We start from the raw sequence: 16,156 nt of genomic DNA on the forward strand, positions 1-16,156 counted from the left end.
TAGGACCTTTTTTTGTTCAATTGCTCTTATTTTAAATGTGTGTAGTTCAGTCCTTGAGCTGTTCTTGTCTATTGATGTTCTGTATTATGTAATGTTTTGTGTTGACCCCAGGAAGAGTAGCTGCCTCTTCAGCAACAGCTAATGGGGATCCTGATAAAATACCACAACAAAAAACAGTGAGGAAAGTAGAGGATGGTGAGAAAGGGTGAGGGAGCCTGAGAGGATCGCTGTGAGTATTGGGACAGTACAGAGTAAACCAAACAGTTTGTGCTTTAGTAAGGTTGACTTCTTGGTATTTATTGCTATGGTCATTACTGCACAGATGGAAAGGAAATCCCAGAAGACATTTTGGGTGTTGAGATTTTAGTGCAGAAGAACTACAGGCAGATTTGAGAGAAGGGGTTCCAGCCTCCCAGTGTGATGGCCTGGTGTAGGATGTTAGGGCCAAAGTAGTGTGAAGGGTGGTGGGTTTATTGGGGATAGTGGTGTATATCTAGGGGTAGATGGTGGTGCAATAATTTTCTTTCTCCCAATTTCACTTTTTTTGAACAAAATGTGCAATTCACACTCCGACCTGTGAAAGGCAGCAATATGCCACAAAGCTTACAGTCTGCCGGAAACAACTCTTTACAGTACTTTTCCACTTCCTTTTTGTACGGCGCTTTTAGAAGAAAATTGTGACTCGGCTGATTGACCGAATAAAAGCTGCCGTTTGGTCGTCAAAATCTCAAAGGTGAGATTCGAATAAGACATATGAAGATGTATGAACATGTCATGTTTAAAATGACGTTTAGGGTAAACATAATGTGAGATGTACTCGAGGGGATGTTACTGCCACCGCCGTTAGCAGAATCCTATCTGCCACCTGGCTGACGAGCATGCTGGTTAGCTTGCCAGAGTGTCCATATGGAAACAGAACGTAGTTGCACTCACTTGTTGATGTCCCCTTACTAGATTTGGGTGTTGTGACATTTTTGGTTAGTTAAGTTATCTAACTTGGTCGCCCGTTAATATAATGATAGCTGGCTAACGTTAGCAAGCTTAGGCTAGGGTATTGTAGATAACGACGTTAGCTATAACTTGTACATTGCAAAAGAAATCATCTTGCAAAGAATCCAATATTCAAATAGTCTATCGTTGGCAGTTTCTTACTAATCCAAGAGTTGTGTCCTGGGTCCGTGATGACTAGGCCACTGCGCAAACTGAAATGCCTATCTAATGTTAGTGCATTGCTGAGTGAAAACAGTGCTGTTCATTGTCTGAGACCCTGCGGCCTAGGTTACTAATCTTATCATCCGCTTGCGTATATAGATCAAATGTCTGTCTAATATACATAGTATAAGGTAACTAGATATTGTTCAAATCTGCGTTTCATTTTAAATGTTTACATCTGCCCTAACCTCAGACCATGGCGAAGTTCCATGCCCCTGAGATCCAGGACAATCCCTCTGGGTGGGGTCCCTGTGCTGTCCCTGAGAAGTTTAAGGACATGCCCTACCAGCCCTTTAGCAAAGGAGACCGTCTGGGAAAGGTTGGTCTTCCTCTGCTGCCTCTCACCTTTAATTATAAACAGCAGTGTGCCCTGCTTCAAGAGGAGGAACTTAGGCTGACTGATTTACTTTTCTGTCCAGGTGGCTGATTGGACAGGAGCAACCTACCAGGACAAGAGATACACAAGTGTGTTAAATTGTGTTGTAGGATTCACGATAATAACATGATATGGTGTAAACATAATCCAGAATATATTGCCTATTCTAGATGTCTATATTCAATATTGATTTTGAGGTATTTCAGACCATGGATGCCATCATTTGACATTTGGTTGAATGTTTTGACAGACAAGTATTCATCTCAGTTTGGGGGTGGTAGTCAGTATGCCTACTTCCATGAGGAGGACGAGACGAGCTTCCAGCTGGTGGACACTGCCAAGACGCAGAAGACTGCCTACCAGAGGAACCGCATGAGGTTTGCACAGGTACAAGACTAACCTGCTCGACCACACACAGTAAAGTATTTTCTGTGTCACCTTTTCTATAACAGGATGTTTTGTTCTGTTTTTACAGAGGAATCTGCGCAGGGACAAGGACCGCAGGAACCTGACCCAGTTCAATATGCAGACCCTCCCGAAGAGTGCCAAGCAGAAGGAGAGGTGAGCTGCCTGTAGTTGTTTAGCCAATCCACTGCTAATGTGGCTTTCTACAACACATGTTGTTCTCTGGTTCTCTCTATAACTCTGTCTAATCTCATGTGGCTCTGTCCAGAGATCGCATGCGCCTACAGAAAAAGTTCCAGAAGCAGTTTGGCGTCCGTCAGAAGTGGGACCAGAAATCCCAGGTATGGGAAGATCAACAACATCAGTGCACCTCTGGACATCTGAACCGTATTGTGATACTCCTCAGATAACATCTGATGTAGTCGTATGAAGTTTCTGGCAACAGTCTTCCCAAACACCTGCTAACGCTACCATACGTGCCTGTCTCTCCTCCCTCCCCTTTCCCTTTCCCCCCTCATACCTTTCATTTCAAGGCCCAGTTGAAACCCCGGGACTCGTCGGTGGAGGTCCGGAGTGACTGGGAGGTGAAGGAGGAGATGGACTTCCCCAGGCTGATGAAGATGAGATACATGGAGGTGGAGGACCCCACTGACATGTGAGTGACTTATCAACACTGCATCTGTGCTCAATCCAGGGGAGAATGAGTGCCCCCTCGCATTGAGTTCAGTCAGTTGATTTCCTTTCTCCCTCAGTGAGTGCTGTGGTGCGTTGGAGTACTACGACAAGGCCTTCGACCGCGTCACCACTCGCAACGAGAAGCCTCTCAAGAGCATCAAGAGGATCTTTCACACAGTCACCACCACCGATGACCCTGTCATCCGCAAGGTACACCCTCTCAATTCCACACTTACAGCACTGTGCCAGGTACAATAAGCCAGAGCAACATATTATTGATTCAGTCCTGTTGTTGTTTTGTCTGAACATTCTTGTCTAGAACTAATGGTTTCACACATTTCAGAAACAAAAACATGATTATTACAATGTCCACTGCCCAGTAGAGTGTGTTCTCTGCTCTGATGTAAATCCTTCCCTATATCTTCCTCTCTGCAGTTGGCTAAGACCCAGGGCAATGTGTTTGCCACCGATGCCATCCTGGCCACCCTGATGTGCTGCACGCGCTCAGTCAACTCCTGGGACATTATCGTGCAGAGAGTGGGCAACAAGCTCTTCTTTGACAAGAGAGACAACTCTGATTTTGGTGAGGCTTTCTCAAGTTAATCTATTCAGCTGTTGGTCCAACTCTGAATGAACAAGGAGGTTTTGTTTACTAGTGAAACAGTAGTTTACCTTATATCAAACTCTCTAATATTTAAGTCTTCTTGTCATAATGCCAATGTTTAGGGGTGCGTTTGGTTTTTGTGCATTCGGCTCATCTAATTATCTGTAACTGTACATGTCAGATCTGTTGACGGTGAGTGAGACTGCCAACGAGCCACCACAGGATGAGGGCAACTCCTTCAACTCGCCCCGTAACCTGGCCATGGAGGCTACCTACATCAACCATAACTTCAGCCAGCAGTGTCTGCGCATGGTAAGACCACTACGATTATACACCAATGTCTAGTGACATTCCTTCAATGTGAGTGTGATGTGGAAGAAGTCCAAGCATTTCTGCCATTGTAAAGAATACATTTAAATTGGATGTTAATTATTTCAGTTCTAATAGGATGCCGTGTCTTTGTTTCCCCTCAGGGCGGGGAGAGGCACAAGTTCCCTAACCCCAACCCATTTGTAGAGGAGGACATAGACAAGAGTGAGGTGGCCTCTGTTGCCTACAGGTGGGTACTGACCCGTGCTGCTCTCACTACTGCAGACCATCTAATCAGTCAGGCCATCTAATCACAGTTAGTTAATTCACATCTGTAAGAAGTCTCTTACATTTGTTTGGGTACTCCTGTTTTTAACAGGATCCATGTGATGTGTCCTGCTGGACTCTGGGTTAGTGTTGAGGGGTGTAGCTGTGTACCCCTGTAAACTCACCTGTTTCTGTCTCAGGTACCGCCGCTGGAAGCTGGGGGAGGACATTGACCTGATTGTACGCTGTGAGCACGATGGAGTGATGACCGGGGCCAACGGAGAGGTGTCCTTCATCAACGTCAAGACCCTCAACGAGTGGGACTCCCGGGTAAGAGGAGGAACGAGTGATGACACAAAATACAGTATCATATATGTAGTACTATCTCTGAGGATGAAATGCAGTGTTAACTTCCCCTCTAATGCTTAATGTTGTTGAATGTTTTGTTCTTGTCTTAAGCACTGTAATGGAGTGGACTGGCGTCAGAAGCTGGACTCTCAGAGAGGAGCTGTTCTGGCCACCGAGCTGAAGAACAACAGCTACAAACTGGCCCGCTGGACCTGCTGTGCCATGCTGGCTGGCTCAGAGTACCTCAAGCTAGGGTCAGTGCCCCCCCCCCCCCAAACCCCCAAAAAAAACACACACACAGGTCAAGTGCGACTATACTAGCAACCATTTTCCCCCCTTCAAATTGTCCATAAATTCACCTGGTTATGACCTCCATCAGTTAAATCCCCTGCCCTCCCCTGTCTCTAGGTACGTGTCTCGTTATCACGCGAAGGACTCTGCGCGCCACGTGGTCCTGGGCACCCAGCAGTTCCAGCCCACTGAGTTTGCCAGCCAGATCAACTTGAGCATGGAGAACGCCTGGGGCATCCTACGCTGTGTCATCGACATCTGTCGCAAGCTGGAGGAGGGCAAGTACCTCATCCTCAAGGACCCCAACAAGGTGAGCCCGGGACTGCTGACCATTGAGACTCTGTAACCGCTGACCATGGAGCAGAGCATGCCCTGGACTGTTTCTGTAGAGCGCTGCCAATGACTTGAAAGACTAGTACTTGTCTCTGCAACTTGTAGTAGTTGATTTCACCCATTGTCTGACAGTGTCTGCACACAGAGCCCTATAAATGTTAGTGTTCCTTACAGAGAGTCAATATCATCATTGTGTGTTTGTGTGCTTTTGCCAACAGCAAGTGATTCGCGTGTATAGCTTGCCTGACGGAACCTTCAGCTCAGATGAAGATGAGGAAGAAGATGATGATGACGATGAAGAGGATGAGGAGGAGGAAGGTGAGGACTGCCACCATTGCAATATGCGGTACCTGTACTATGTTCACAGGGCATTTGGAAAGTATTCAGACCACTTCACCTTTTCCACATTTTGTTACGTTACAGCCTTATTCTAAAATTAATTAACTGTTTTCCCTTCATCAATCTACACGCAATACCCCATAATGACAAATCGAAATCAGGTTTTTTAGAATTATTTGCAAAAAAATAGAGCAATACCTTTTCAACCCCGTAGAGGTCGAGTTTGCCTTAAGGCACCTAAAGACTCTCAGACCATATAAAACAAGATTCTCTGGTCTGATTTAACTATTTAGCCTGAATGTCAAGCGTCACGTCTGGAGGAAACCAGGCACCGCTCATCAACTGGCCAGTACCATCCCTACAGTGAAGCATGGTGGTAGCAGCATCATGCTGTGGGGATGTTTTTCAGGGCAGGGACTGGGAGACTAGTCAGGGTCGAGGGAAAGATGAACAGAGCAAAGTACAGCTGTGGGGATGGGGAAAAAGGTTCACCTTCCAACAGGACAGCAACCCTAAGCACACAGCCGAGACAACGCAGGAATGACTTCGGGACAACTCTCTGAATGTCCTTGAGTGGCCCAGCCAGAGCCCGGACTTGAAGCAGATCGAAAGTCTAGAGACCTGAAAATAGCTGTGTAGTGACGCTCCCCATCCAACCTGACAGAGCTTGAGAGGATCTGCAGAGAAATGGGAGAAACTCACCAAATGCAGGTGTGCCAAGCTTGTAGCATCATACCCAAGGCTGTAATCGCTGCCAAAGGTGCTTCAACAAAGTACTGAGTAAAGGGTCAGAATACTTATGTACATGTGAAATTCCAGTTTTACATTTTTTATACATTTGCAGAAAGGTCTAAACCTGTTTTTATTTGTCATTAAGGGGTATTGTTTGTAGATTGAGGGGGGGGTGATGTTACAGCCTTATTCTAAAATGGATTACAATGTGGAAAAGTGAAGGGGTCTGAATACTTTCCGAAAGCCCTGTGTATATTACAATGTGTGGGCAGTGGTCTCTGAACACTTTAAATTATTTATGTGATTGTATTCTAATGGTTTGTAAGTAATGTGATTAAGAGTTTTGAGTTTGTACAATACATTAACATGTTCTGAATTACTTATGTTTACTGGTTTTAAAGTCCTTTTCTCTCCCCCTTATTTCTCTACTCCCTGTCCTATTTTTATAGATGAACAAGAACCCTAAGGTGTGGCGATTGCACTAGTTACCAGGTGGCCTGCATCACACAGAAAATACTTACTCGTTACATTCAAATAAAGATCTGAGAAACTGGCTCTTGTTTCCATTTATTTTGTATTTTCTCCTACTGAAAGGAGAGATCATTATTTTCTTACTGAAAAATAATCGCTAAGCAGGCATGAGTCATCAAAATGAGTCATAATGAGGATTCCTATTCTGCTCATCTGTGAAGTGTATATATTTAGATAGCAATTGAATATTCTGGTATATTTAGATACTTGACCTTTCTGTATAACGGTTGAGTGAATGGTTACTGGGTAGTTCAAATTTAATTATATAGCCCTTCGTACATCAGCTAATATCTCAAAGTGCTGTACAGAAACCTAGCCTTAAACCCCAAACAGCAAGCAATGCAGGTGTTGAAGCACGTTGGCTAGGAAAAACTCTCTAGAAAGGCCGAAACCTAGAGGAACCAGGCTATGAGGGGTGGCCAGTCCTCATCAGGCTGTGCCAGGTGGAGATTATAACAGAACATGGCCAAAATGTTCATAAATGACTAGCATGGTCAAATAATAGGTCTGGGACAGGTAGAACGTCCGGTGAACAGGTCAGGATTACATAGCCGCAGGCAGAACAGTTGAAACTGGAGCAGCAGCACGGCCAGGTGGACTGGGGACAGCAAGGAGTCATCAAGCCAGGTTGTCCTGAGGCATGATCATCCGAGAAAGAGAATTAGAGAGCGCATACTTAAATTCACACAGGACACCAGATAAAACGGACTGAACCTGTCCTCCACCAGGAGGAGGACAGGGACAGAGAGGAGGGGCTGAGGAGGGTCAGCTGGAGATGGAGGAGACATGGGAGGGAGAGAAGGCCACAGAGTCCACGAGATGGCAGAAAGGGGGATACACAGATGAGAAATCAGACAGTGAGTAAAACACTATACTATACCTAAAGTACTCACTGAATAAGTTGTTTTATGTGATGCCTAAATATGCCCATCAGTTGTCAAATGAGACAAACAATATATACTGTATGTCTGCCAGTATTTCCTCAATGTGTGAACATTATAAAGAATGGAATGTAGAAATACATTGTACTTACACATCTTGTGGTTCAACAGCAGGTCTGGAAAGCAAACCTTGTTGACTTCCTGATTACCTTTATACCTACTAGAGTCCAAAAGACATTCATATCTTCCACTATTTATTTTTAATATGGACTGCCAATACAATTGTCCATGTCCATCAGGGCCACATCCAGGCATATGTCTCTTAGGGGGCCCCCGACCCAAACGATTGTGCTGAGAGTTAGAATAGAAGAATACACTAGGTGCAATTTAGAAATTTGTTTGTGCATCAGCAGCGGTTTTCTTATGTCAGTCACTATCAATCAAATTAGCCATGTCAGTGAACAATTTTTGGATTGGTAAGTTAGACTAGCTAGCTATCTTAACTTGTGGTAATCATGGCTGAATACCAACAGGGCACGCAAGGCATGTGCCCAGGGGCCCTGACCTCCATGGGGCCCTCATTGATTTTGTTAATCACACTCACTTAGATATCATTAACATGGCATAAATCTTGGCAAAATGTTTAGAGTTACAGGAGATTAGCTTTAAAATGGAAAACATTTCTCTCCACCCCATGGAAAATTGGATAGAATTGAAGGAAGGTTGCTGTAAAACTTCACATTTGTTCTCTCTGCCCCATGGCAAAATTTGTAGAATTGCATGAAATTTGTTATAAAATTGCTAAACTTCTCTTCGCCCCATGGCAAAATGTTTAGAATTGCATAAAGCTTGCATTAAAAATGCAATAATTAATTTACTTTAAAACATACATTTTTCCCTCAGCCGCAAGAGGGGGACCACTAAAATGTTTTGCCTGGGGGGTGGGGCCCAACAAAATCTTAAGGCCCCCAAAAGGATAGGGCCGGTCCCGATGTCCATGGACAAATACTGTATCATCAGGTTTAGGTATCTATGAACTGAACTGGATGGAAATGTATCATTACTGGCTCGTTACTGTTGATAGAACCTTGTTACTGTTTGATAGAACTTATCTGCATGAATACAACACAGTATTCACATTATTTGTTTTTAATGTATGATCAATTGCATGATTTTCATTATAGCCGCAATCCCTACTACTTCTGAAAATAGCTCTGATTATCACAAGGTACAGTGTGTGTGTGTGTGTGTATATATAGCTGCCATTGATTACCACACTTGATTGTTGCCAAGGCTACACTGGGGCAAAACACTGGCTGTAAAAATCTATTGCCTCACAGGCTGTCCTGTGTGTGTCCTCCTGCTTTTGTTTCCTTGTATGCAACATTTTGAAAAGTAATTCCTTTTCCAGGACAAAGTCCAGAGATGAATGACATGGACAAGGGATTTAACACTTTCTGTACATATAGGATTACAGGTAGAGAACTCGTGTTTTAGGATTATTTATAATCACCATTACAATAAGTTGTGTGGAAGCAGAACATATCAGGTGAAACATATGGAGTGTTCTTATTGTGTTCTGTTGTACAACATAATGCCCTTGTCTTGCTGTACACTTGACTACAGACTGCTTCACTCTGACGTCCCGTATTAAAATGTTATGATGAAAATGAGAAAAGACCAATTAAAAAAGGATTTATTAAATAATTGTTTTACAAAGGTATTTCAGAACACCAGAAACTAGGCCTATTATTATTGACACAAATAAGACCAGACATAATCAGTCCCTTTCCATTTCATAAAGTATCAGAAATCTTTTCACACAAGTCAACATCAGAATAAATTGCACGACCATGTCTTGCTAACAGGCAATGAAACGTCTTCAACTACTGGTGAAGGGAGGAAGAGAAGTCTTCTGTGCATGTACATGTCAGCAGCATAATCATAGAAACATTATTACATTTAATAAAATCAAATGTTATTTGTCACATACACATGGTTAGCAGATGTTAATGCGAGTGTAGCGAAATGATTGTGCTTCGAGTTCCGACAAAGCAGTAATAACCAACAAGTCATCTAGCTAACAATTCCAAAACTACTGTCTTATAGACACAAGTGTAAGGGGATAAAGAATATGTACATAGAGATGTATGAATGAGTGATGGCACAGAGCGGCATAGGCAAGATACAGTAGATGGTATTGAGTACAGTATATACATACAGTATGAGATGAGTATGTAAACAAAGTGGCATAGTTAAAGTGGCTAGTGATACATGTATTACATAAAGATGCAGTAGATGATAGAGTACAGTATATACGTATACATATGAGATTAATAATTTAGGGTATGTAAACATTATATTAGGTAGCATTGTTTAAAGTGGCTAGTGATATATTTTACATCATTTCCCATCAATTCCCATTATTAAAGTGGCTGGAGTTGAGTCAGTGTGTTGGCAGCAGCCACTCAATGTTAGTGGTGGCTGTTTAACAGTCTGATGGCCTTGAGATAGAAGCTGTTTTTCAGTCTCTCGGTCCCAGCTTTGAGGCACCTGTACTGACCTCGCCTTCTGGATGATAGCGGGGTGAACAGGCAGTGGCTCGGTGATAGAGGAATTCTAAATTCCTTTAATGTTTTAATTGCCAAAACCAATTAGCACTCATTTCTAATTCATTTAATGAGTTGTAAGTTCATTAATTATGCATGAAGTAGATCGAGACCAGTCTTAAAAGCCAGGTTAAAGAGTGTTTAATTCCAGAGAGTACTAACTACATACACAGATTTCCACAGGTTATAAACTCAAAATGACATCATCAGTTTCCCACGATAGCCCCGTTGTTTTTTTGTTTAGGTCCGGAGATGCATTTCTACTTCACTCATAAACCAGACATTACAACCTGTCTAAAAGATACAGAATTCTCTCACCAATGGAACAAAACCCAAACATTCTTATCTTGTCTGAAAAGCTTTTTCTCCCCCTTGACCTTCCCAAGAGGCACAGACAATCAAATTAGTTCTGCTTACATTTTCAGTAACAGCTTAACCAATAACTTTTACTTTTCATATCATAACATAATAGTATTAGAATATCAATAATGTATACATAATTATTCATCTTAACTACGATTTCCTCTAACACTCGGGTGGTTGTTGTCCTTGATGATCTTTATGGCCTTCCTGTGACATCGGGTGGTGTAGGTGTCCTGGAGGGCAGGAAGTTTGCCCCCGGTGATGCGTTGTGCAGACCTCACTACCCTCTGGAGAGCCTTACGGTTGTGGGCGGAGCAGTTGCCGTACCAGGCGGTGATACAGCCCAACAGGATGTTCTCGATTGTGCATCTGTAGAAGTTTGAGTGCTTTTGGTGACAAGCCGGATTTCTTCAGCCTCCTGAGGTTGAAGAGGCGCTGCTGCGCCTTCTTCACGATGCTGTCTGTGTGGGTGGACCAATTCAGTTTGTCTGTGATGTGTACGCCGAGGAACTTAAAACTTACTACCCTCTCCACTACTGTTCCATTGATGTGGATAGGGGGGTGTTCCCCCTGCTGTTTCCTGAAGTCCACAATCATCTCCTTAGTTTTGTTGACGTTGAGTTGTGAGGTTATTTTCCTGACACCACACTCCGAGGTCTCTCATCTCCTCCCTGTAGGCCGTCTCGACGTTGTTGGTAATCAAGTCTACCACTGTGTCGTCCGCAAAATAACGGAGAATCAAGTAAAATGCATAATCAAAATGACTGCCTATCTGACAATGTACAGTATGTGCAACTGTACAGTATGTTTGACAGCCCCTAACTTCAAACTGGTCATTGATGTTGTCCTACATTGATTTTTTCTCTTTCAGATTCCCCTCCAGGAGGGTAAAAAGGCTGCGCCAGGATTCTCTGGCACTTCCTGAACTTCCAAATTCCTCTACACAGCGAGTCGTAGATCCTCTGCCAGGAGCCTAGCTCTGTGCGCCACAATGCCGCTCTGGCACGGATGAGCTGGGAGAACTCACTCTTGCTGCCTTTGGCCAGGCACACACTGTCTTTACAGATGAAGAAAACATCCAGGCCAATGAAGAGGGCGTTGAGAGTGATAAAACCAGCCCGCGCCGAGCTGGAGAGGGCTAGTGGGGTGCCTTTGGCCACCTGTCCAATGTCTGGGATGTCCCCTGCTAGCTTGGGTAAGTTTCGTGCTGCTTTGCCTTCCTGGAGCGCCAACTTACCAGCGCTTGCAATCAGATCTTCCTTTGCAAGGGCCTTAACACTCAGAGCCGAGGCACAGTCCACTATGGAGTCGATGCCTTTTCCAATGGCCCCGGCTGTGGCAATCACCTTCCCTGCCCCCAACACGCCGTCCACCGTGCTCTGCCCCAGGATGGGCTCCATATTAGTGGCCACATCCTCCAGACACTCCTGGAGACTCTCCACGTCCTCCATGAAACTCTGGAAGACTTTACTGGCTTTCTTCTCATGGATGCTATTGACCGTCATCTCTGTGATACCAGTGGCTAAACTGTTGACCCCACTGGTGACCCCCAGGCTAACCCCTGTAATGGTGAGAGCCAGTGACACCCCAGCAGTAACAGGGGATAGAGCTAAGCCCACAATGGATAGGATCCCTCCAGCTGCCCCCACTGAGCTGCCTGCCACACTGGAGATCTTAGCCCCCAGCTTCATCCTGTCCAGCTGCACAGCATTCTCCTCCAGATCGGTCAGAAACTGCTCCATCCTGGGTCGGCGCTGGCTGAACCGGCCAATGAAGCGCTGAGCAGCCTCTTGGAACAGGAATGTTAGTCTGAGGTGCTGGTCCATCCTGACAGAGGGGAGACAGATTCAACATCTATTTACTGTCTACCAATAAAATACAAATATCAACAGAAGTTTAAAGACAACAACCAAACTAAACTTACCTGATATCATTCAGCTGATTCAAATGGTCCATCATCTTTTCTATGGACTTTTCACTCACATCACCAAGGTTGACCACAGGGATGTCATTCTTCTTTTTCCAAAACAGCATTTGACTGATGGAGCTACTGTAACAATGCATAATTTCAACATTACATTTATATGTGGATTTTGAATCACATAAGCCAAAGAACCTTGTCAAATGACATCTGAGAAGGATAAAAATGAAGGAAAATAGTACAACTATGCTAATATAAATTATGATATTAAAACAGAGTTTTAAGATTACTCCCAAACTGTTGTCTGATCTGTAATCTAGAAGGAAAAAATGGACATCAAATGTTTGTAAAAATTGCAATGAAGAACATTACAATAGTTAATGTTGAAGCAATTGTGATGGTAGCTCCACTTACACTATGTCCATCCTCTTACAGAGCTGCTGGCTGATTTGTGTGTATCTGTCCAGCTGGAGGGCCAGCACCTCTACATTGAGGAGGCTGGGCATAAAGAAGGCCTTAGCATCCCTCTTAAAGTAAATGAGGAGAGGGCAGGATATTCTGGCAGCAGTGATGACAGCCTGAACACTGGCAGGGCTCGTCCACTGAGGCAGACAGAGGAATCTGTTCTCCTCAAACACCAACAAACAGGTAACCGCCAGACACTCCACAGCATTCAGGAAGTAATCCAGCTTCTCCAGGCCTTCCAGAGTGTCCTTTAGTACAGCTCCCAGCTCCTTCTCCAGCTCCTCACGCCTACTATCTGCAGTCCCCTGGGTCAGACCGCTCCATACGAACTCCCCAAACGCCTTGGCCTTGGTCTCGGAGTTACGGACATGGTCGAACTTAAGGTCAATTCTGTCTGCCCTCTGCTTGATGTCCCTCATCATTTCCAGTTCTGTCTCCCTCTGAACGACCCATTTGGAATGCCTGTCACAGAACTCCCTCACTGTGTGAATGTTGCTGAGGGTGTCAGAGATGTACTGGCCCAAGAGCTCCCTTGTTAACTCTGATCTGGAAGAAAAGTAGGCTTCAGTCAGGAGCTTCACTGTTGAATTCAGGATAATCAGTATATAAAATTACAAAATTGTAGATACAGAGTGCCTATCCACCAACTTTACCCTTTTATTGAACTACCTTTATTGAATACCTTGGATTGTCTGTCAACATTGCCCTCTGCTGTCAATTTAAAGTAGCCCAGCAACACTCTCCTTTCTGCCCCAGTTATTAAACCTCTTAGATGTAAGATCCCCTGTTTAGGTTCTAGTTCTGGTACTGGTTTCCGACCAACATTTTTGCTTATGAATCGATCTGTGGACACCGTAGATTGAAATGGCTTGCATTGAGCAACAACCCTTGTTCCCACGGACACAGTAGTATTTTTTTCTGAGCCTGTGTCATGTAGGATGAGAACTGAAACCACTTGAAGCTAGGATGTCCCTCCTACCATTTAATTCGCTCTTCCAACTGTCCATCAACCCCTGAACCCTACATCACAGCCACTGACAAAGCACATGCCTGCAATAGTTAAGTCATAGCGAAGCAAGAGAGAGTGGTTTCATCATGGTAGCACATTCAGAGATCAAATAATAGCCATAAATCTAAAATAATGTATAGATTAAAAAATACTTAAGAATAACACGTTCTGTTTGTCATAGAGGACCAGGATTGATATGAGATGGAAGGGGAATTCCTAACAAGTTCAGGAAGCCAAGCTACAGCAGACAGTTTGATCAAGAGAGACCTTGCAACAATATGCATTTTCTCTAACACTTTCTCTAACACTAACACTAAACATACAAATATGTAATTTACAGTTATAAGGAAGGTGAAATCTTATAGTTAGTCATTTTTTAATATGATTATGCTATATTTAGAAAGCATATGTAACTTCAAGCCATATTCATACGATTTTGTTGAACAGGAAATACATCATAAAAATATTAAATATTTGTACTGTGAACTTGAGCTTGTGTCCTGAAAATGCAGCATTACTAGTCATTTTTTATGGCCCTCATGATACATAATTACATTTGGGGATTAAGTTGACGTTTTCGATTACATTTAGTTACAATTAACTGGTTAATAGTCTCACCGTGACATGACGCTCTCCCTGTGTTTGGACATTTCCTGGTTTGGTTGATATCGTTACTGAACAGTGTTGCCTAGTCCCCAAGGCATGTCCAATGGAACTGTGGATAATTCAAAAGAAAAATCACAGCCATTACATTTCTATTCTGATATAAATTTAGAAACAGGATTCACATACATCACATAGCTACATGGGCAAACACAGTGATTCATTTGTACATCGGGAGGTCCCGGGAACAGAGTGAGCGCGAGAGCCTAACTTTCTAGACATCAGTGTACAGCAACAATTTCAGACGTCACCGCAGAACACCCGCCATATGCATATAAACACACTCAGCAGACGGTTTACAAGACCCGAATCAATGTAGTAGCAGAACAAATATCACAATATCCTAATATTATAACTTCAAATGAAATAAATGAATATAGGCTACAGCAGAACACACATATGATAATATATAGGCCTATACATATTCGGATTAATTTCACAGTACAGAACAAGTTTGTAAAGGACAACAGTTTTCCTACCGTAGTTTTCAAAACCTCCCAAAATGACTCTCCCCATGTCAAGTCCATGTATCTCCTGACAGTCAATTTCTTGCTCAAAACCATGAACGAGCCTGTGCCTATGACGTTTAGTCTCGTTCTAAAGCTGTTCGGAAGACTCTGGCTGTATAGTCAATTTTTTCCATTTTGAGTGTTAACTATAACCTGGGTGTCGTCTTTAGCCGTGTCTGCAAGGCTTGCTACCAACAAATGCGCCTTGGTTCGGGCATGTTCAGAAAACTTTTTTCTGAGGGCTCTCTTCAGAGGCAGAGGATGTACATTCCACCCACACTTTTGTTAGCTAGTATTATCCCTCCAGTCGTTTCTAGACCTAAACACCCTACCTTTTTGCATGTTGTACAGCCCAAATTTGAATTCTGCATGACAAGCCAGGTGTTATACGTTTGCTTGTTCTTGCACTGCAAATTGCACCTGCTCCGAGAACTTCTACGGTGGATTTATAAAATAACAATAACCTTATATACCCATTATCTCTTGAAGAATATAACTTACTGCCTCATTAGCTGAGTTCAACTCTTGTACCCCATCAAAACCCAAAATATAAGCTTGTTTTACTCTAATGTTTACAAAGAAAGTAAACGTAAACAAACACTATACCTTTAATACATAGTTAAAACTATAATTTTGATATCAATGATGGTCAGTCCTTGCATCCATAGGTCTGTCTGTGAATTTAAGAGTGATTACAATCTCCAATTCCATCCCTCAGTTTTAACCTGAAACAGGGGCGGGTAAAACGCGTTGTTATTGTTTCAACTGGTTCATTTGTGTAAAGAAATATGGATGTATAAAGCTCACTCACCTTGACAAAGAGGGTGAATGCTGTTCAGTCTCCCGGAACACCGGAATGTTGTCTTCTCGGTTGTTTCGTTTCCCTTACTTCACCAAACTCAACATTGAGCTATGATAAGAACGCTTGGGCACGTCACCACCACTCATTTGAATGGCGAGAAAGAAACGCCCAAAACAGAGCAAATCCTTTAGTAAACAAATCTGTTGCGTGGAACAATATTGTGAATTATTTACTTACATGTAAACTCATTTTTAAGTTTTATTTGGAAGGATGGCGAGACTAAATGAAATGTTCTGTAAAATCCTAGCGACTCCAGAGGGTATCTGACACATGTAGTAACCATTTCAGACATATGTTGTATGTTACCTGTAAAATAAATATAAGGTCATGTTTATATCCCGTGTAAAGCAAGTGAACAGCAAACCTAGTTTTTTTTAAACAGTTAAAGCAACATATCATGGCACAACGCCTCTCACTCATGTGGCCTACTTTAGTGTGTATGTACTAACATG

At 43.1% G+C, this 16,156-nt stretch overlaps 1 protein-coding gene and 1 pseudogene across 2 annotated transcripts; one reads left to right on the forward strand and one right to left on the reverse strand.

Moving 5' to 3' along the window:
- Positions 1-616: 616 nt before the first annotated feature.
- LOC124015573 (eukaryotic translation initiation factor 3 subunit D-like) lies at positions 617-6,444 on the forward strand. 2 transcript variants are annotated; one of them, XM_046330888.1, is made up of 16 exons: positions 617-733; positions 1,406-1,531; positions 1,632-1,677; positions 1,839-1,975; positions 2,064-2,149; positions 2,262-2,334; positions 2,527-2,648; positions 2,746-2,878; positions 3,104-3,251; positions 3,454-3,584; positions 3,746-3,831; positions 4,049-4,178; positions 4,308-4,450; positions 4,605-4,797; positions 5,039-5,138; positions 6,341-6,444. In XM_046330888.1, the coding sequence occupies exons 2-16, from the start codon at positions 1,409-1,411 to the stop codon at positions 6,355-6,357; spliced, it is 1,668 nt and encodes a 555-aa protein (XP_046186844.1). In that variant the 5' UTR covers positions 617-733; positions 1,406-1,408; the 3' UTR covers positions 6,358-6,444. The 2 variants fall into 2 exon arrangements, with proteins under 2 accessions (XP_046186844.1, XP_046186845.1); XM_046330889.1 differs by having other exon boundaries at positions 2,533-2,648.
- A 4,415-nt stretch (positions 6,445-10,859) lies between these two features.
- On the reverse strand, positions 10,860-15,792 carry LOC124015695 (annotated as a pseudogene).
- Positions 15,793-16,156: the final 364 nt, after the last annotated feature.

This window comes from Oncorhynchus gorbuscha, linkage group LG26 (genome assembly GCF_021184085.1).
Source record: "Oncorhynchus gorbuscha isolate QuinsamMale2020 ecotype Even-year linkage group LG26, OgorEven_v1.0, whole genome shotgun sequence".
In the NCBI taxonomy this organism is placed as follows: domain Eukaryota; kingdom Metazoa; phylum Chordata; class Actinopteri; order Salmoniformes; family Salmonidae; genus Oncorhynchus; species Oncorhynchus gorbuscha.

Bases quoted from the DNA above. Each gene is read 5' to 3' on its own strand.
- LOC124015573 (XM_046330888.1), top strand. From the start codon at position 1,409: ATGGCGAAGTTCCATGCCCCTGAGATCCAGGACAATCCCTCTGGGTGG. The intron at 1,976-2,063 runs GTACAAGACTAA...CTGTTTTTACAG, and splicing joins ACCGCATGAGGTTTGCACAG to AGGAATCTGCGCAGGGACAA. The intron at 2,335-2,526 runs GTATGGGAAGAT...TTTCATTTCAAG, and splicing joins AGTGGGACCAGAAATCCCAG to GCCCAGTTGAAACCCCGGGA.